The 22,201-nt window shown below is 35.4% G+C and overlaps 1 protein-coding gene across 23 annotated transcripts in view; it reads left to right on the forward strand.

Moving 5' to 3' along the window:
* Positions 1 to 22,201, forward strand: part of PCM1 (pericentriolar material 1) — a 95,567-nt gene that overhangs the window by 53,408 nt on the left and 19,958 nt on the right. For 11 of the 23 annotated variants that reach the window (XM_060001171.1, XM_060001169.1, XM_060001174.1 and 8 more), the window contains 8 exons: positions 931 to 1,102; positions 3,864 to 4,222; positions 11,648 to 11,812; positions 14,096 to 14,152; positions 16,510 to 16,682; positions 17,020 to 17,151; positions 20,927 to 21,047; positions 22,008 to 22,166. In XM_060001171.1, the coding sequence (XP_059857154.1) occupies positions 931 to 1,102; positions 3,864 to 4,222; positions 11,648 to 11,812; positions 14,096 to 14,152; positions 16,510 to 16,682; positions 17,020 to 17,151; positions 20,927 to 21,047; positions 22,008 to 22,166 (1,338 nt within the window). The remainder of the gene's footprint in view (positions 1 to 930; positions 1,103 to 3,863; positions 4,223 to 11,647; positions 11,813 to 14,095; positions 14,153 to 16,509; positions 16,683 to 17,019; positions 17,152 to 20,926; positions 21,048 to 22,007; positions 22,167 to 22,201) is intronic. The other 12 variants (XM_060001175.1, XM_060001176.1, XM_060001185.1 and 9 more) reach the window with 2 other exon arrangements.

Genomic DNA, 22,201 nt, shown 5'->3' on the forward strand with positions numbered 1-22,201 from the left:
GTGCAGCACAGGCTCTAGGCATGCAGGCTTCAGTACTTTTGGCACACGGGCTCAGTAGTTGTGGCTCATGGGCTCTAGAGCGCAGACTCAGTAGTTGCAGCACACGGGCTTAGTTGCTCCGCGGCATGTGGGATCTTCTCAGACCGGGGCTCGAACCTGTGTCCCCTGCATTGGCAGGCGGATTCTTAACCACTGTGCCACCAGGGAAGTCCCAGCAGGCGTTGTTTGAGTAGGCATTTAAGAAACAAATAATGTAAGAAATTGCACATGCAGTTCCTTTTTGTCATAATATGCCTTATACCCATGCCAACCCTGTACGAAGACTGTTCATTCTTCACAGTCAATCTAGTTCAGTTTTGTGAAACCCTCCCTGATCCCCTTCTCCCACAAGTTGTAAGTAGCCATTTGTAAATACCTCTGATACAGCAATATATATTAAGTATGTGATTATATTTTACTTCCCATGTAGAGTGTAAAGAACCTAAGCTTTGGAGCCATGCAGACCCGAGATCTAACCTGCTCTTTCAGTTACTAGGCATTTGATCTCTAAACCTATTTTCTCACTAGTAAAATGAATATAATACCTATTTCACAGTGTTGTTTTGAGCATTAAATGAAGTAACATGTAACGTGCCTACAGTGGAGTCTTGTACCCAGTAATACTCTGATAAATATCAAGCATTATTTTTGCTAACTTTTAGGTCTTAAGGGGTTGGGGATCAGTATTTATCTTCGAATCACCAATGCTGAAAACATAGCAGACTGAGTTGTAAAACAGTGATTGAGTAAATGAGTGTTACTTTATTTTAATCACAAATTTTTCTTTTGGTGGATTTGAATGGCATATTTAATTAAAACTATTTTTTAATTTCATTTTAAGGCTAAAGGTGCTTCTTTATTGTTGTCTTACCCATTGTTTTTATTTATTAGGTATGAATTTCAGCCCTTTATTTCCTTCTAATTTTGGAGATTTTTCTCAAAATATTTCTGCACCCACTGAACAGCAGCAACCATTAGCCCAGAATCTTTCAGGGAGAACAGAATACATGGCTTTTCCAAAACCTTTTGAAAGTAGTTCTTCTGTTGGAGCAGAAAAACAAAGGTATTTGATTGTAAACATAATCCATTATTTGCTTAAATATCACTTTGTGATTACATCTAATTATCTGTAATTTGAGAATGTAATTAGGGAGGATGTTTGTGATTGTCTGACTTGATAGTGTTGGGAATATGAAGTTTTGACATCTTGCCAGGTGTCACTCAGGTGTATACCTGCTGCTAACCCTTGTACAAGAGCAGTTCAGAGTTTTGATCAGGGTGTCCCGTGAGGTTCATTTTGGAAGGATATGACCTAACCCATAGAGTCTCTTTGGCCTTGATTTGATATCTGTCTTTAAGGTTATACCAGTTCACTGTTCATTGATGTAGAAATAGAAACTAATATTAACTGCTGGAGGATAGTTGTTACAAAGTGATGGCTCCTTTGTTTGATTCATGGCCCCTGATTAGAGTAAGTTCCTAAGGCCCATCCAAATGTAATATTGAGTACTATTAGGTTATAAAAACAACTTTTGTCAAGGAAGTTTTAGCAATACATAGTCAGGATTCCTTTTTCTCTTTGTTTCTAACATTTATTATTATTATTATTATTATTATTTTTTGCGGTACGCGGGCCTCTCACTGTTGTGGCCTCTCCCGCTGCGGAGCACAGGCTCCGGACGCACAGGCTTAGCGGCCATGGCCCACGGGCCCAGCCGCTCTGCAGCACGTGGGATCCTCCCGGACCGGGGCACGAACCCACGTCCCCTGCATCGGCAGGCGGACTCTTAACCACTGCGCCACCAGGGAAGCCCACATTTATTATTTTTTAATATGATAATCTTCCCAATTATAATTTTGACCCAAATAGTGTGTGAAAGACTCATTGGATTGGCTCAGGTTAATCATTCTTTAAAGCATTTTTATGGCTTGATAAATAATGTTTTTAATGATTGTTTTAATCCAGAAAATGATTTTGATAGCCTGCTGGTAAAAAGATTATAGCCTTTTTATTGTTGTTATTTACTTCAGAAAAACTTTTTAAAAGGAGGAAAAATCAGAGGTCAGTTGAGCCTAATACTTGTTCTGTCAGAAGTATCTCTATGATTTTGTTTTTCCTATCCCTTTATAAATATATAGGTCACATTACTTCTCCCTTTAGTTAGGTGTGTGGGCATGTCTCAGCCTCTTAAATTAGCATTTTGACAGTTTAATTGTTAAATCATGAACATTTTGGTTTTGTTCTTTACTTAATTAACCAAAAATTCTTAGAATTCAACTTGGTGTTCACCTCCAGGAATCCTGTGGTAGACCTCCCTGACCTTGCCTGACTCCTTTTCTTATCTGCACTAACCTTTTTTTCCTACTAAATCTTGTGTTACTCTGTGAAAGTATTCTATTGTCAGAGCCTAAAACAGTGTTTAGTGCTCAATTGACATTGAGAAATGGTGGTTGAATGAATCTCTATCACAAGCAATAAAAATTTATTCAAAGCTTTAGTGAATGGTCTTCCTATTGGAAGGTCCCTACTTCATTATTATCTATAGTTTATATGTAATTGGTAGTAAAAAAAAAAGATGCATCTGAGTATTATTATTTTAGATATTAGACCTACTTCAGATTGGACCTCATCTCTTTCCAAAATTTCAGCTATTATAGGTTCCCTGAATTAAATGGCTGGAGATAACAAAGAGGTCAGATAAAACATTGTAGTTATTAGCTCGGGTCAGAAAACTTTTCCTATAAAGGACTACGTAGTAAATATTGCAGGCCATAGTGTCTGTCATAACCATTTATCTCTGCCATTTTTGCACAGAAGCATTTATAAACAATATGTAAACAGATAAGTTGCTGTGTTCCAAGAACACTTGATTTATGGACAGTGAAATTTGAATTTTATGTAATTTTCATGTCTCATAAACTATATTTCTCCTTTTAATTTTTGTTCAACGATTTAAGAATATAAAGATCATTCATAGCTCTCAGGCCATACAAAAAAACAGGCAGCAAGCTGAATTTGGCATGTAAACTGTAGGTTTGTTAATCTTTGTCTTGAATTAATCCCTATAGATCAATGTCTCCCAAATTATATTCTTAGGAACTCTTTTGTCCATGTCAGGTTCTGTAATAAAAAGTTTCAGACAGCATGTTCACTATGTTCCCTTCGAAGACATTTATAAAACACATTGGCATATTGAAAGTTCTGAGAAGTACCGCAGACCTGTTTAACTTTGTTTTGCCTATTTTTTCCCAGATTTAGATAACCAGTGAATACCTATTAACATATTAAGGGATGCCAAAGTTTAGCAGATAAAATTTGGAAAATGACACTAAGCTAACAGAGCTAAATAAGACTTAATGTGCAGAGAAATAAATTACTAGTTACATGGCCAATTGTTTTCACCAGATTCTGGTTATATTTGAACTGCTTTAGGTGACACAGATCCATGTACGTTTCCAAACTTTTTACTGTGGTTCTCTTTCAGTTGTTTCTTTAAGTTTTTTGTTTTTTCCTTGTATGTCCCATCCTCCCTTGATCTTACCTTCCCACTCTTTCCATCATGAATGCTGGACCTTTGGTTTGGAAGTCTCACTAGTGAAAATGGTTTAGTGAGAAAGGTCTAAGATTAAAGTTTAAAGTAATTTAGTACCTTAGCCTGTGTAACATTTTCATTTTTAATGTGTATTTTGTGGGAATATTTTTATAGCCTGTTGACAATTTTTATTTACCTGAATCTACTAGTAGACTATAAGTATATCTGGAGTTTTCAGTAGATATAGAAATATATCATTGTAATATATAAAAACTTATTTTCATTGGTAAGGAATCAAAAACAGCCCGAAGAGGAGGTGGCGAACAGTAGGACACCATGGTTATATGACCAAGAAGGTGAAGTAGAAAAACCATTTCTCAAGACTGGATGTGCAGTGTCTGTAAAGAAAACAACAAATAGTAATCGCAAAAATCAATTAGATACCAGTAGGAGAAGACGCCAATTTGATGAAGAGTCATTAGAAAGCTTTAGCAGTATGCCTGACCCAGTAGATCCAACAACAGTAACTAAAACATTCAAGTCAAGAAAAGCATCTGCACAGGCCAGCCTGGCATCTAAAGATAAAACTCCCAAATCAAAGAGTAAGAAGAGGCATTCTACTCAGCTGAAAAGCAGAGTTAAAAATATTGGTAAGTACTGAAATTTGTTGACTTGATCAGCATAAATGTTGGTACGCTTACTCTCACATGTTGGCGTGTATCATTTCGGTGTGGCTGTTGAGGAGGCACTGTTGTAGACCCACCTGAGCACAGTCATTTTTAGTTACCTTTGAGAACTTTTTAAATAAAATTTATCAAATAGGGTTTAATGGTGTAGCTATTTTAAAACATGGCATTTATTCTTTTTTGTGCTTCTTAAAACTTCTTACTACGTATGTGGTTCCTATGAGCTCGGAACTTTTACTGTTCTCTTGTTTAATATTACGTGCAAGACCTCGTTGGTGACTTCTGGCTAGATCCGCGATGGATTCATTTAAAGAAATGCAGGCCTGTGACTACACTGCAGTCTTTGGATATCATGTAGGTGAAGTCACTTTTAGAACAAGTTTGCTCTTAGTCCTTCAGGAACTGAACCTTAGTTAATAGGAGAAAACATTAATCCATATTTTATTGAATCTCGTCGTTGAGTATAATACCAAAGTTCTCTTTATAGTGTTCACTGCATGCCACTTCTTTAAAAAAGTAGATTTTTTTTATGATTTTTGAAGAACTTAGTGAAGTCTAACACTGGTTAAAAATTGATTTACTAGCTAAAATCTGGAATATTATAGTTAAAGGATGCTCCTTCCAGTTTGCAAGGGATACTTTTTGGCTGTGGCCTTGAAAGGTCGTTCTGCGTTCAAGGAGATAGTATTTGGTGCTTAAGAGCAAAATATTCTAGGCTTATAATCAGAAAATTGTGAAAACTCACTGCACCTACTAACTTCCTCTCTTGGAAGCTCACAGTACATTATAAGTGTAGTAAAGGTCCTGGGACACTCTGCAGTTAAAATCCACTTGTAAGCTTTGGCAGCATTCATCTCAGCCATCTTTGGATAATGGAACCCTTGAAAAATCTGATGAAAACTATGGATGTGAAAAAGAATACATGTACGGTTTTTTTCATTTCAGTACCTCATGTTTCCTAAGGTCCTGGGCTGCTACTCCTACTCCCATGTAAAGAATCTGATTTCATCGTTAAACAAGCAATCGTGAACAGGGGTAACATTTTTCTCAGCATACACATTATCATCCTTGAAATAATTTTTCAGTTATTTAGGTTTGGGAGGAGCTGATTACTTAGTAGATTAGTGATCTGAAACCATTCAAATGAATGAAAATACAACTACGATGCCTTCTCCATGGTCACTCTTGGTGCCACTAGAGAGGATTTAAGGAGATAGTGACCATTTTGAGAGAGGCCCTCGGGGTAACTCTGAACTTCTTATTAACGTAGTTGCTCCAACAAAATGCTTTTTGTCATATGAGTAAATGGAAAGAAACTAACCTTTGTTATCCCAGCATTCTCTCATTCAGCTGGTTATTTTGAGTGTGCTAGGGCAGTGCGTCTTGAACTTGATAATGTTTCATACAAATCTCCTTGGGAATCTTGCTTAAAGTCAGAGTCTGATTCCGTCAGTCTGAGGAGGGACCTGATAGCCTGCATTTCTAACGAGTTCTCCCATGCGTTGTTGACCAGCATTGACAGTGTAGTCTGTGGACTACAGTTTGAGTAGCAGGGTCTTAGAGGGCACTCAGCCAGCATATGGCCATGTCTGCCTGAGCCTAGAAATCCTGGTGTATTTGTATTTTTGAAACCCCTTTATTCTGAAGAATTATGGTTCCAGATATACAATTCAGCTTTTCTTTTACTTCAAGGCAAAGATTGACATTCTGATCTATTTGCTCTCTTTTCTCATGCTTCAGTATAAAAATACTTGCCAAGAATGCACATTCACATTTGTTCAAGAGGGCTTTAAGACCATCTGTTAGTGGGAGCTCCACTTTAAGGTGCACACACAAAGGTAAAAGACCTGATAGCAGAACCGAACTAATATATGCAGAGTCAAAATAATATGTAGCAAAATCAAATGAGCTAAGTCCTTGCTATGCAGAATGTGAACCATGGACAGGCAGCATCCGCATCATCTGGGAGCTTATTAGAAATGCAGACTCTTGGGCCCCACCTTATACCAACTGAATCAGTACGCATTGTTTCTCAGTTTGCATATTAGCAAGATTCCCGATGTTTTAATACGAATATATGCACATTAAAGTCTGAGAAGTGCTGAGCTAGACCACTAATTTATGTTGCGTTTGTTCTCTTTGTGGGATAGGAATAGCCATGATTTCTTAGAAGAAAGAATGTTTACTCTGTCTTAAAGGAAGTAGGAATGGAGGTCGATGGGGGGAAGATTGGAAAGCATTCCAAATTGTAGTAACAATAGGAAAAGTAATATAGAGTCAGGGTGAAGCAAGAAGAGAAGATGAGAGAACTGGGGAAGGATATAGGATATGACAAATAGGCCAGCACAGTGGGACTTAAGTTGCTGTCTTAAAAGATATAGTACAGCCAGTTATACTGTTCCAGATTTGAGCTGTTTCTATGTTTTTTGCACATGTTGACAGTCTTCCAGAAGTAGCATGCTAAATCTTCATTTAACTTTGTTTCACATGATGGTAATGTACGGATGATGGTAATCTTTAGAAGGTCTTTATATATAAAGATACATATTATTGCATGCAGAGTAAGATTTTACAAATTATGTGCTAATTATCTTTTAAGCTTCAGTTCAAATTCAGACTTTATGAGTTGAGCATGACTTCTTGCCTTGCTGGGTACTTGAGTTATCAGACATATGACTTGGTTTACAGACCCATAATTTGGCTACACTCTACCAGACCCATTTCCTCTTTTGATGGTATTAGAGAGGAGTAGAAGCATATAGTCTAGATGGTCCTCATTCTTGTCTTGGGAAATTGGATGAGACTATTAGTATACTGACTTCTGGGTTCCACCCAGTCCTGAACCTTTTTGTTTCTTTCTTCCCCCACTCTTCTTGCTCACTAATGAATATTGAGATAAAATGGATGTCTCGCATTAGGCAAGATAAGCCCTGACAGATGTGGCCCATTTTAGATTCAGAGTTTATTATTTAATGAAGTCAGAGAAAGGAAGGGTAGCCAAAGGTGCCAGCTCCCTGTGTCCCTTATTCCACTCACCACAAGGGCGACGCTGAAACAGAAGGGGCCAGATGATAGTTGCATCATGAGTGGTGGGGCACCCTGTAGCCTAGGAGCCAATGCTGTGCTGTAGCTAAGCCACAGTCGAGAATGGAGATGTACCCTCAGGGGGTGAGGCGAACTGGTCTCATGTTTTCATCAGAGCCCAGGAGGAGATGAGAAGTTCTCTCATGACAACCTTTCAGGGGAAAGAGAGGAAGATCATAAGGCCTTCCGCCAAGACTTAGATTCAGCGACGGTTCAGTCCTTCCCAGTGTGGCCTGTGTAGGTACATGGAAGGTCTCCAGGGTGCTGTGGCTGAGCTGTTTCCCTGTATTGGAGACACAACTAGAAATACTGTTTCTTCCAGCTCTGTCAGCCACTTGTGCTGAGAAAGACAGGAGATAACCCCCTTATAATAATGACCATCATATGTCGTTGTTGCTGTTGTTATATCAGCTGGCCTGGCCAGTGTTACTCTGAAGTATTACTGACTTTCATTAAATCTTCTACTTTCCCTGGAGGATTACTATTAAAGTGTCCCAAAGAGAAACAAATCAACAGTAGTACCTTAACTTTGGAAATCTAGCCCTTGATACTTTTAAATTGGGACTCATGTAAAACCATGGGGTTTTTTTTTTCCCTCTTTTTATAGCATCTTAAAAATTATAGCATGCTTCTCTTCACAGTCTTAGCTCTTTTGGAAGATGACTGAGTTTTTTTTTTTTTCCCCTCACTACTGGGGCTCCCTAAAGAGAATTTTGTGTATGCTGCATAATACATATTTTAATTTTGATTAGAATCCATTCAGCACTTTTCACATGATTCAGTAACAGCAGTTAGAAGCTTAATTTCATTTATATAAATGTTCTTGTTAGAATAACATTCTTTATTTTCTTCAGAGCTATGTTTGCTGTTAATTAAATAAGCAATAGTACTACCATTTATATCATCTTACATATTACTCTTGGCAATCATACCTTTTATTGCTTTTTATGTAGTAGTCCAAAGTAACCAACAGGGCTCTTTTTCCGGTAAGTTTCATGCAGATTGAATGAGAGTGGCTTGAGAGTCTGAGAGACCAACAAAGAAATCAGGAACCTATACATGAGATGATGAAGTCCTAACTTGAATGATGGCCTTAGAGAAAGAAAGGGAAGTTGAATCCAGATAGGATATCACAGAGAATAATTTGACAATATATTGGGAACTAATTTGTTATTAACAGAGCAGCCGTTGTGATCTAGAGAGATAAGCAGCAAGGCTTTAGGTTCTGCTGGCTCTTTCAGAGAGTGAGCAAAAATCAGAGCCCTGTGGTTCTTAGAGAAAACTTGGTTGGAGGAGATCCATGCAACCCCTCCTTCCACGGGGAGGGCGCTTCTCTCCCTTCCAAGAGGAGCAGTCTTTTGCCACTTCAAAGTACTAACGGGAAAGGGTGTCACTGAAAAAAGAGGCGGCATCCTACCTACTCTGAACACGGTAAAGCATTTACCTTTGCAGCTGAGGAGCCTGAGGGGTCGAGAGGCTTCCTTCTTCATCGTCTTGATGGGAGGCTGACAGCTTGCCAGCCAGACCACTGCTTCACCATGGGCATGAGGCTCCCAAGCACTGCCAGCGTGCTGCCATTAAAGCTGCCCAGCAGTCAGGTCCAGCCTGAAGGGTAGATAAGAGTCGGGGCTAACCCAGTAAACATAACAGTGCACATAAAAGGGACCAGCAGCCAGAGAGAAGTCATGGAAGCAGACCACTAGAACAGGTAAAACCTAGTAAAAACAGAATTACTGAAGGAAATACTCACTTGAGCAAAATGATAAGAATACTTAAGCAGATTGAATTATTTTTAAAAAGCAGATTGAATTATAATGTAAATTCTTGAGAACTAGAAAAAATGATTTTCACATTTAATGTTTAGATTATTTGAAAAAGAGGACAAATGCTATTAAGTTCCAAATTACTGGCCTAGAAAATTAAAGGGAAGAACTATGTCATTACACAGAGCAAAAAGTACTAAGAGATAAAATAAAGAGGGAAATGATTAGAGGCTTAAGGACAAATCTTGGAGATCTGATATACAAGGAGTTCTAAAGGAGAAAAAAAAAAGTGGAGAGGCAGTAATTCAACAAATAATAAAGGGGAATCTTTAATGAAGAAAGACTCAAGACCGCAGATCAAAATAGCTGACTGTTGCCCAGCCAGGAGGCACGGAGACAAAGTACACACCCCTTCTCGCCTGTGTATAGACTGATACAGTTCCTGGATTCCGAGGAAAAAGTAAAAATCCTCTAAGCTTCCAGGTTGGAAGAACAAGTTACATATAAAGAAAAAAAAACAAACTGACATCAGACAGTCTTACTTAAAACCTAAAAAAGTAGAAGTGAAATGACATCCATTCGTGGACAAAAAGGGACTACAACTCAAGAATCCTACTCTCTGACAAGAGACTCTTCACCTGTCAAGCTGAAAAAACATACTGGTGTATCCTATCTGAAGAAAACTATGGAGACAACATATGAATCAGATAGAGACCTTTATATAAGGGAAGGTGAAAAGGAGAGGTAACAGTTCAGTAAAGAAAGCAGTAGTTTAATCTCAGCTATTAATGTAAATTCAAAAGTAAAATACTAGCAAATTGAACCTGCCAGTATATGAAAAGAGTATTAGACTGTTGTCAGCAGGGTTTATTACAGAAATGTAATCGTGATTTATTATCAGGAAATCTGTCAACATAATTGATTCTGTCAACCACATTACAGGACAGAAGTCATGTAATCATAGTGGTAGGTTAGATAAAATTTTAAGTCATTCCTAATGAAAATGCACCTAGAAAGGGAGGCAGTTATTTAAATATAATAAAGGCTGTTAGCTGATGCCACTTACAGGCACTATTGTAAATGAAAATACTCCAGAGATATCTCTATCAAAATCAGGAATTAACAGGGATTCCCTCTCTACCACCATCATTATTTAGCATTGGTTGGAAAGTATTATGACAAGATTAAATGATTGGAATAAATATTTGAAAAGGAGGGAAACAAATTTTATATATTTTCTAAGCTAGCCCGAGAGACACTGGAAAACAGCTGCCTAAGTTAGCTAAGTTAGTAAAGTAATTATGAAATAAGATTATGAAATAAGTGTGTAAATATTTTTCTCTATCATAGTAATACCCAGTGGAAATGGAAGTGGCAGGGAGTATTCTTTTCATAGTAGTATCCAAAGCTACTGGGACCAAAAATCCTTAGGAATAAATTTAACAAGAAATGTACGAGATCTATAAAAATTTTTTTGAAGAACACGAAACAAGATTAAGCAAATATAAAAGCATAACTATGTTCTTAAGTTAGAATTTATAAAATTGCAACTAAAGATTCTGCACGCTGCAACAACGATCCCCCGTGCTGCAGCTAAGACCTGGCATAGCCAAATAAATATATAAATAAATATTTAAAAATAAGTAAATTCTCCTCAAATTAATAAATACTTTTAATGTGTTTCTATTTTGAATCCTCATGGATTGTTTTTGAAATTGGGGGAAAAAGATCTCGAAACTTCTGTGGAAGGACCAGTGTCCAAAAATAGCTAAGAAAAGACGCTAGATAGGACTTGTCTTACCAGGTGTTTAAACATAGTGTAGAACTTCTGTGGCATTGGATTAGATAAGTTAAACAGATGGAATGCCCAGAAATAAAACCCAATAAATGTGGAGATTTAATATATCGACCAAGGTTGCATTTTAATTCAGTGGGAAAAGGGTAGGTGTAACCAACTATCCATGTGGAACAAAATAAAGTTGAATTCCTACCTTGTGCTAGATGCCGAAAAGTAACTGAAAAAAGATTAATTCCAAAACTTGGAAGAGTTAATAGAATATATGTATAACCTATGGGTGGGGAAGGCTTTATACCATTTATACCAAGTCATATTAAACAAAAGGTATACAAAAGCAGACATCTGATTATTTAATGCCCCTTATTCTTCTGTCTATCATGGACATATATAGATTAGATGTGATTCTTTCTTGTATTTCCTAATACTGAAAAATTGTTAGCTTGGAGTCTAGTAGAGAATTTGGGCTATATAAGGTCTGCCATGTAGTTTGAGTTGGGATGTATTCATTGAGATGAATATTGAAGGACAATGAAGTGTTAGAATTTATTACTGTTATCCTGTGCCTACAAAGGTTATCGCAAAGATTTTTCTGAAACATACTATTTACTAGTTTGATTTCTAGTTATACCAGGCCTTCACAGCATTCTAAATTGAGTGACCTATACTGTTTCACTATGGAAATCAATTTCCCTTTCAGTTTGAGTTAGTTGCAACTGATAACAGTTGTCACTTTTTTTACTCAAGGGTATGAAAGTGCCAGTATGTCTAGCACATGTGAACCTTGCAAAAGTAGGAACAGACATTCAGCCCAGACTGAAGAGCCTGTTCAAGCAAAAGTATTCAGCAGAAAGAATCATGAGCAGCTGGAAAAAGTAATAAGATATAGTAGGTCTACAGAAATATCTTCAGGTATGTTCTTTTTTTGGTTTGTTTTAATTTAAAGACTTCTTCACCTTAGATTTGAAAAGCTGTATTAAAACAAGCTTAAAATTCATCTATCACACTTTTCTATCATGTGAAAGGTTTTATAGTAGAGTTTACAGTACACAGTTCTTGATGTCAAGAAGTGTAGACTGGAAATATATTTTATTGTTATTGTGATACTATCTTTTGATGCATTTTGATAAAATTCTGAATGAACAAGTGTAGTTGACATTAATTTGGTACTCCTAATTTGAAATTCTGAAAATATTATCTGAATAAGAGTTGGATATAAAATCACATCGTTCCCCTGCTTAAAATCTTTGGCCTTCACCGTGCCTGCAGGAGAAAGTCCAGATGCCTCAATGTAACATATCTGACCAGCAGAGATTTGATTCCTTCCTGCCTCTCCAGACTCATTTCTCACACCCTGTGCCTTGAACTTGACTCTTTCAGTGGCACTAAACTGAAGTTTTCCCATAGCCAACTCAGCAGTTGTCTTACCTCAGCAGTTGTCCTTCCTGCCTCAAGTCCTTTTTGCTCTTTGTTGGCCTTTGTCTCTGCTGGCTCTTAAGTAAAATCTTAATTCTGCAACTCTGGAACTGTATCCAAATCCAAGCTGGGAGAGGTTACCCTTTCTCCTTTTTGTTTTTCTGTCATAGCCTGTGTAAACCTCTTTTGTTGCCTGTATCACATTATGTAGTATTTACTTGTTTAAGTGTCTATCACCTTTTTGGTTCCTTTGGCAGTAGATAATATTTTTTCATATTTGTATCTTAAATGTTAGCATGGAACCTGACTCATGGTAGGCACTCAGTGAGTGTTTACTGAATGAATGGAGTCATAAGTATTTGCCGCCATTTTAGTTTAAGTAAATACTGGCACGTCCCTGATTTATAAAGAATAAGTACGTCTCAAAGAAATATGGAGAGGGAGGCAGTAAATATAGACTCTAAATTTTCAGTTGTCAGTAAGACCCTTGGTGAAAATGATAATAGTAGCTACCATTTGTAGTATGCTTTACTGTTTGCAAACTAAACAAATTACTCATCTCATTTGAGCCTCATAATCCTTTGAATTCATTTTGTTTTCATTTTGCAGATGAGGAAACATGATCAGAGGGGGTGCCTGTTTTTTCCCAGTGCTCATAAAGGACCAGTAGTATAAACTGGTACAGTTTTTTGGGAAAAATGTCATGCCCTTAACCCAGTACTTGTAGGCATCCATCCTAAGGAAACAAAAGTGAAAAGAAGAAATTGAGATTTAGGTGTTGACTGAACATTATGATTCCAACTATTTTAAACAAAAATCTGGATAAAAAAGCTGGAAGAGAATGCATCAAAATGTTAATAGTGGTTTTATTATCTTTAAACTCCTCTATATTTTATAAAACTTATAATGAGTATTTATTACTTTTGTAATCAGAAAAGAAACATCACATTTATTCATATTTTGAAATGACCTCCTCAAGGTTGTATTGCTAGCAGATGGTAGAACCGAAGTTTCAATCCTGGTCTCCTGTTAAGTCCAAGATCCTTTTGTCAAACATATCAATTCTGTTGTTCCGACCCTAGCATTTTACCAAAGTTTTGTAGTTTCCATCTCCTTTCACTATCTTTATCAAATACTGATGTCTTCAAACAATAAACAGTTGGGTGGAGGTTGGAGAAAGGCACTAAATTGATAGGCTTAATAACTTAGATGTCAGTTACCTAAATAATTGATAGTTGGTCATAGTACTTCAGATCTTACTACTGTCACTTAGAAACATATAACCATCAAATTTTGGTGAACTAAAAAAATGTTTGAATAATATAAATACTCCTCTTTTCTAAAAAGACAGTTATAGTTTTAAGCATTACCCTAAAATTCTTTATAGCACGTAAGAGTAGTTTTTGTTATATGATCATTAGATTGTAGCATATACGGCTGCTAGTATTGAACTGTATACAGTCCTCTTCTCCCTCGGGGGTTGTGGGGGGTTCCCTTTGATGTGTATGCTTCTAAGAGTGAATGGTAGAAGTTTATTATGATAGTCATCATCAGTCACATCAACACAAGTTTATAGCAGATCTTTTGATATTTTCCCTGAAGAGAGATTATTTTTAAACAGAGCATAAACCATACCTTGTGATAACATTTCAGTTCAGGCAAACGATTTTAAAGAAATTTGCTTACTTCTTTTTTTCATTCATTTATTCATGTTACAGACCCTGTCTTTACTATTCATACACATTTTATGTTCATCCTTATGTCTGCCCTTTCCTACAGCACATGCTAGGAGAATACTACAGCAGTCTAACAGAAATGCATGCAATGAAGCGCCAGGTAACAATCTGCTTAGTTTTGGTGTCCACTTTTTGTTAGTTCTTCCATTGGTCCTAAAAATCCTTAGTTTTATTGTTCTAATTAATTTTTTAGATTTAGTTTAGTGTGTATGTGTTATTTGGCTGATAAAAGAGAAAGAATTCATACTTACTAAATTCTGAAGGTTTTCATTTATAATTCTTTACTTGGTTGGTAAAATTGGCTGCTTTTCTTATTTTCATTTTCTGTTAGTGTATGTAACATAACCAACACATTCATGTAGGTAATAGAAAACATTTTTATAATTTAGTGTTTTATTTGAAGTTATTTATCTTGTATTCTTTAAATGCTTATGAGCATTCATATTTTTTGGAAACAAAAATATAGTTACTTTTATTCTTAGCTCTGATTTACAGTGTTAAGTATTGTGTATGACTTCTGTTGTAGTTCTTATTTTTCCTTACCAGTCAACATGTATAAAAAAATAAACCATTGAACAAAAACAACTATGACATGCAAAGACCATGATACATAAAGGTCATGGAAAATTGCAGAATGCTATTTTTGTCCTTAAACTATGAATTTTCTTTAGACATGGTTCTGTATGATTTAGAATTGTAAATATTCTTTAATGCCTCCTGTGCTATACATGAGTAAAAAAGAAAAGCCTGTATGAACCTCTAGGGGAATTTAAAGAAAACAAAAAAAACAAGGACCTAGCATGGAGGAAGCTAAATGTATCAGTGGTACTTCCTAAAGAAGAAAAGAACTCTGAAAGTAGGATAAAAACAAGATGGAGTCAGACAAATCTGGCTGAGATCAAGGATTTTTCTAGCCTAAACTAATGCATTTTAGTCCAGGAGGAGAAACTGGCAAAAACTTTACACTTTTCTATTGTAGGTGGGAGGGATGAAGCATATGTTTGGCATAATTCATTATTCGGGAATAATTTAATCTTTACTGATATACAATTTAGAGTGATAATTTTATCACATACAGAGGTAATTAAATATGCTTTGTTCTTATATCTTTAAAATAAAAAACTTTTTCTAAAACAACTGATCAAACTACAATATAGTGTATAAATTGGGAAAGTTTGTGTGACATCCCATCTTCTTACCTGGATTTTTCCTATAAATAGAGATTTACTACAGAGATAGTTCTGGTTCCTGCTCATAGTAAATATTTTTATAGTAACATAGCACATTTGAACATTTTAAAACTACTAAGAGAATTTTAGTATATTATTTCATTTTATACTCATAAATGTCTGAGGCAAGATAGGGAAGTTGCATATTTATTACCCTTATTATTTTATACTTGTGGAAATTGAGACCTGAGGATGTTAATTTGCCTAGTAAATTAATGGAAAGTTTTTTCATTAAACCACATTTGCTTTGTATTTTTAAAATTTCTCTCTTGCAAAAAGTGAATTTTTAAAATCTTAATGATCTTTGCATGTTTATGTGAAAACACAATATATTAAAACACTCAACATTTCAAATTCTCTTTCTTGAAAACTTATCACTGATTTTTGTAGAACTTGAATATTTAGCTGCTTGTGGTTCTACTATTACTCTAGAAAGTTTACAGAATTTGATAGCTAGAAGAACACTGGGAAATTTTTTTTTTTTCGGTAGAGAACTCAAAATGGAAACAGTTCCTAATTTGTGCTCTTAAAAGTAAAGGTATGAGTGTATACCTTTAAGGGTGATAATTCTTTGCTATAAACAAATATATGTAGCAGAATTGTTGCTAAATAATAGAGTGATGCCTAGATTCTGTGAAACTGAAAACTTCATTATCCTCACTGCTTGCTCCAACTTATAATGAGTATGTCAGTAAGACACTGTAGTAAAATTGACCTATTTTGTTATAGTTACAAATTCAGTTTTTCATCAATACAGCATGATTGCGGAGATTTGAGAATCAGTAGACCTAACTAGATAAGCCTTAAAATAGTATGTTTCCTTGGCAGCATTTAGTTCTCAACATTAACAAAATAAACGAATTTCCTTTTCTGTAAAAAAATTCATATTAGCAAAAAAAGAAAATTGTTTGCAATTTGCTTATTTCATTCAAGTGCTGAAAGATTTCCACTGATTATTCCTATGAAATGTGTAAAATTTTCCATTGAGAAATAACTTTGCTCTAAGTAATGCTAAGTAATGTTATTTCTCTAGTAAATATTTAGTGTATATCTTGATATTTTTAAGATTATTTTTTTCTTGGTAATTTTAAGATTTTTATTCTGCTTTAAAAGCTCTGAAATAGAATTGTGTTTTAAGTAGTTTAAAGGTGAGAGTAATGTTGCAAGTTAAAAGAAATAGGAATGTATTTCATCAATATTAACTTCCTGATCTCTTTATATCTTCCAGAAACCGGGAGTGATTTTTCCATGTTTGAAGCTTTGCGGGATACCATTTATTCTGAAGTAGCTACGTTGATTTCTCAAAATGAATCTCGTCCACATTTTCTTATTGAACTCTTCCATGAACTTCAGCTACTGAATACAGACTATTTGAGACAGAGGGCTTTATATGCATTGCAGGTATCTAACATTTTTTCCCCTACGCTTTCTGGTACTGCCATTTTTCACCATTCTGTCTGGTTACTTTCTTAGACTGAAGTATGTCCTTGTTCCATAAGTATTTTGATCTGTTTTTTTATGTATTTCCATGCCATTTTAATAATCTTATATAGCTTATGTAGCTTTAGATAAAGTCTTTTTCTGAGCAGTTTTTGAGTGTTTTATCCTAAATGTTATGTCTTCCTCATAGTTAACCTTTGAGGTCAGGAGTATTGCATTTGTTCTGGTATCTACTTCTACTTTTAATTTTGTGATTAAACACTAATGTTTTTCATATCTATCTTATTTCCTTATTTAGGACATAGTATCCAGACATATTTCTGAGAACCATGAAAAAGAAGGGGAAAACGTAAAGTCAGTGAATTCTGGTACTTGGATAGCATCAAACTCAGAACTTACTCCCAGTGAAAGCCTTGCTACTACTGATGATGTAAGCTGATAATGATTAATGAAATTGTAGACATAATTTCAGTATGCAGCTAACAAAAGTTAAGTAGGTTGTTAATAAATTGTGAGTATACCTAATATATTTGTTTTTTAGCTTTTTTAAAAAGCTGAGTGTAGTGTATTGCTTTATTTTGAGGTGAGGTATAAAATTCAGTCACAATATGACAGCAGTCAAACACCAAAAATTAATAAGTTATAAGGTCTGAAATAGCCATATTTATATCTCCTTTGTCCAACATAGGAGTTGAGTCATAATAGACACTCAGTAAAAATTGTTGTCTTCATTCAAGACATTGAGTAAACCAGACAGCAGTTAGATCAAAGAACCCTTGAGTAAATACAAGATAAATTGAGTTAGTCTTTGAGTTAGAAGAGAAGCCTAGACAAAAGAAAGCCTGGAAGAAAATGTAATTTAATATATTAAAATTGATGAAAATTTTGAGTAAAATAAAAAGGGCCTGGAAATGGAAAAGAGTGGTGAGGAAAATGTATATTTTCAATAAACTATGTCCTCCAAATAACACCTACCTCACACATACTGGATTGGATAACTGTATGGCAAACTACGAGGATACTGAGGAGATAATGAACTAGGCATTTGAAATCACCTATTTAAAGGTTCAGACCCTGATTCTGTTGTAAAAGATTATATGTGGTCCTGGGATAACAAGTACATTCTTTTTTATTTTATTTTTATTTATTTATTTTTTTGCGGTACGCGGGCCTCACTGTTGTGGCCTCTCCCGTTGCGGAGCACAGGCTCCGGACGCGCAGGCTCAACGGCCATGGCTCACGGGCCCAGCCGCTCCGCGGCATGTGGGATCTTCCCAGACCGGGGCACGAACCTGTGTCCCCTGCATCGGCAGGTAGACTCTCAACCACTGCGCCACCAGGGAAGCCCAGTACATTCTTTTTTATACCAACTTCAGCACCTGGATATTCATGGATAAGAGTGTCATAATTGATTAGCAAATACCTGCTATAGGTATAGAGTTGGAAGCATATTACTGTGTTTCTGCCCATTGTTAATATAACATACACGTTTTTTTCTGAAAAGACAGTGTTTTCTCAAAAAGATCATCTTCTCTTCTTCATGTATAGTAATTTCCTTACAATTATTGAGGACTTTTTCTCAATTTTTGCTTTTATTTTACTCATGTTTAAAACAATACTTCCCCAAGTCATCTTTCCTGCTTAAAACTTTTCTTCACTAGGCTCCAACTCCTGTACTACTATGAACATAAACCTGTGTGCAAGAACTACATGGTTTTGGTTGACTTTATAATGGCAAATACAAATTAATGTAACTAATTGCTACTTGGGATTAATTGTTACTTTAACTAATTGAAAATTGTGTTCTCTTTTTTCGTGGGAAATGAAAAGTGGTCCAGCTGTATACATAAAAAATAGGAGCTACTAGGTTACATTTAAGTTGATTAGGCACTGAAATAACTTACTGAGGGAGCATGAAGAGTGTCTGTTCTTAGAAATCTTTTTTAGTAATTTTATAGCCTTAACTCCAGTGCCTTTCTTTTTATCCAAATTTCAGATAGGTGGCATTACTTCCAATTATTTTAAAGGATTTGAACCCATTGGTTTGCATCATCAACAGTAAATTTTGAAAATTAAGCTGCAATTTATGATAAAGTTAACCTGACAAGGTTTTAAAGTTAAAATTTAAAGATACAGTAATACGTTATAAGTAGGTGTCTTAGCAGATCTAGAGCAGTGCTATCCAGTAGAACTTTCTACAGTGATGGAAATGTCTTATATCTTCATTGTCTAATACAGTACCCATTAGCACTTGAAATGTGACTATTGGCACTATTGGCACTATTGAGCACTTGAAATGTGACTATTGGAATTGAGGAACTAAACTTTAAATTTTATTTAAATAGCTGCAGGGCTAGTGGTTACCATACTGGATGGATATAGAGTCTCATTCTCCACGTTTCTAGGCCAAGGTCCTTTGAGTTCCATTTATGGAGCTTTTACACATACCTTTCAGAGCGTGTAAAAGTCTTCATGCCGTGAAAGAGAGAATTAAAGTAGACGTCTGGGGATTATAGTCAAGGAGGTTGAGGAATTGAGACTTAGGAAGAGGAAGAAACAATTTGCATCTTCTACTCCAGGGTGCTATAAAATGGCAAAGGTACATCTACCTTCAAGTCTTACTTAAAGGAGTAGCAAAATGATTCCATTTCTTAAAACATGTTCCCTAATGCCTGCATTTCCTTTAATCAGGGACAAACCTGTCATTTCATAATTTAAGAGAAAACCTTAAAAGATGAGTAGCTAGGAAAGAACACAATTGTGAAATGAGTTACAGTCAAAATATAATTGAGGCTGTCTCCTAATCACGCTATACACAAAAATTAATTTGAAACTACTTACAGTCCTGGAAAAGTTAAAACTATAAAACTTCTAAAAGAAAAGAAAATCATGATTTTGACATAAGAAAAAAATTGATAAATCAGCCTTCATAAAAATAAAATCTTTCTGCTTTTCAAAAGATACCATTAGGAGAAAACAACCTCAGTACATATATCTGGCAAATGACTGTGTAAAAGACAAATCCTGACTATATGAGGAACTTCTACAACTCAATTGTAAGAAATCAACTCAAAAAAAATGGGCAAGAGATTTGAACATACGCTTCACAAAAGAAGATATGTAAATGACCAGTGTGCAAATCAGAACTACGTGAGGTACTATCTCACATCCACTAGAAAGGCTGAAATTTAAAAGATTGACAATAAGAAGTATTGGTGTGAATTTGGAGCAGTTGGAACTCTCACACGGCTTGTAGGATTGTAAAAATTGTACAGCCACTTTGGAAAGCAGTTTGGCAGTTTCTTAAAAAGTTAAACATAAACTTGGCATGTGACCCAGCAATTTCTCTTCTAGGTACTCATCCAAGAGAAATGAAAACATGTCCACAAATACTTGTACACTAATGTTCATAGGATCTTTAGTCATGATAGCCTCAAACTGGAACATCAGCAGATAAATGGATAAACAAACGGTGGTATATCCATACAATGGAATACTATTTCAGCCATTAAAAAATAATGAACTTCTGAAACACACAACAACATGGATTAATTTCAGAAACATACTGAGTGAAAGAAACCAGACACCGAAGATTACATAATGAGTGGTTCCATTTTATATAAAGCTCTAGAACCAGCAGAACTAATGTGTGGTAATAGAAATCATATGAGTGGGGTGTAGAGGATACAAAGGAACTCTCTGGGCTGGTGGAAATGGTCTTTATATTTAGGAAAGATGGTTGCGTTGGTGCATATATTTTTCAAAACTCATCAAACTGTACACTTAATGGGTGCATTGTATGTAAATTATATTTCAATAAAGTTAATTTTAAAAAATATGAATATGCTGTCATGTTTTTCTTCTGAGACAACCAGATATCATAGTAAGGTACTAGGCATTGTTAGAGTTTGAAGATAGAGTTTCTCTGATGGTGTAGAAATAATGTTACCTTTTCCAAGATAGAATTTAATTAGTAGCTGGGCCTGTGTATTTTCATCTTCATAATGACAAAGTGTTCTGCAAGGTTACTTAATATTTTAATATTCTCTGTGACTCTGTATTCAACTTTTTATAACTTTCATTATATCACAGTTTTAAGTGTTTTATGCAAATACTTAGTTTCTATGTTAAATTTTTAATATTAATCATAAAATTTTAAAAGAAATATTAGTGACTTTTATTTGTTTTTTTAAACTATAACTTAGGAAACTTTTGAGAAGAACTTTGAGAGAGAAACACATAAAATAAGTGAGCAAAATGATGCTGATAATGGTAGTGTCATGTCTGTATCTTCAAATTTTGAGCCTTTTGCAACAGATGATCTGGGTAAGCAAAATTTTTATAATCTTAGAACACGACTTTAATATAGTCTTTGAATGGCATTGATAAGGAAACAAAAGTCTAGAAAGGCAAGATGTGGTGGAAAGAATGTGGACTTAAAAGTCTATCCATCCATCAGTCTAAATTCAAGAATTGTTAACTCTTTGACTTTGGGCAAATCATCTAACCTTTCTGACTCTCTGCATATACTAAGGAAATGAGGTCCTATTTACCTTGCTATGTTCTTGTGAAAAATACACAGAACTCTCTAGCATGCCTAATAGAAGTTCAGAGAATGTTAATTTCCTTTCCCTTAAAGGTCATCCTTTAAGATCTCCAGTTAATTAGTAGGAAAAATTCAGAGGTAGCAATGCCTCATCCAATCACGTCTTCAATAAAAATGTTAACTTCATAATTTGGGTAAGAACTGAAATTTCTTAGCATATATAATTTATAGTGGGAAACCCAGGTAACTCTGAGGCATGGCACATGGCATTTTTTTACATCAGTAGTAAAACAAAAGCTTAGAGGGTTGCATAGGTCAGAGAGAAAAAAACCCAAGTCCTAAATTTGGAAAGGAAATTAGAGAAAAGAAAGATGCCCAGGTGCCTGATTCATTTTCCAGACTGTAGCACATCAAACTATACCCAAGTATTCATGGACTTGAGAGTCTGAGAGACCTGGGTTCCAATTCTTGATTCTGTATTTAACTGGCTGTGAAACCTTGGGCAGTCACTTAAGTTCTGTGAAAATGAGGGTACCATCATCTACTTTATAGGGTTATTTTAAGGATTAAGTAAATGTGATAGTGTATGCCAAGTACCCAAATAGTACAGTATCTGGAACTTGTTAAAGGTAGTTTTTCTTACCTATGTTCAGACATTATTTTTTTATTAATAAATTTTATGGAATACATGAAAAAGTTTGCTTTTATATCCTCTAGAAATATTTCTGTTCCATATGCAGGTAACACTGTGATTCACTTAGATCAAGCATTAGCCAGAATGAGAGAATATGAGCGTATGAAGACTGAGACTGAAAGTAACACAAATGTCAGATGCACCTGCAGGATTATTGAGGATGAGGATGGTGCTGCTGCCCCGACTACGGTTGATAGTTTAGAAGGTGTGTTCTTGAATTGATTAAAAGTAAGACTCATT

Source organism: Delphinus delphis, chromosome 21, assembly GCF_949987515.2.
Source record: "Delphinus delphis chromosome 21, mDelDel1.2, whole genome shotgun sequence".
NCBI classification, from domain to species: Eukaryota; Metazoa; Chordata; class Mammalia; order Artiodactyla; family Delphinidae; genus Delphinus; species Delphinus delphis.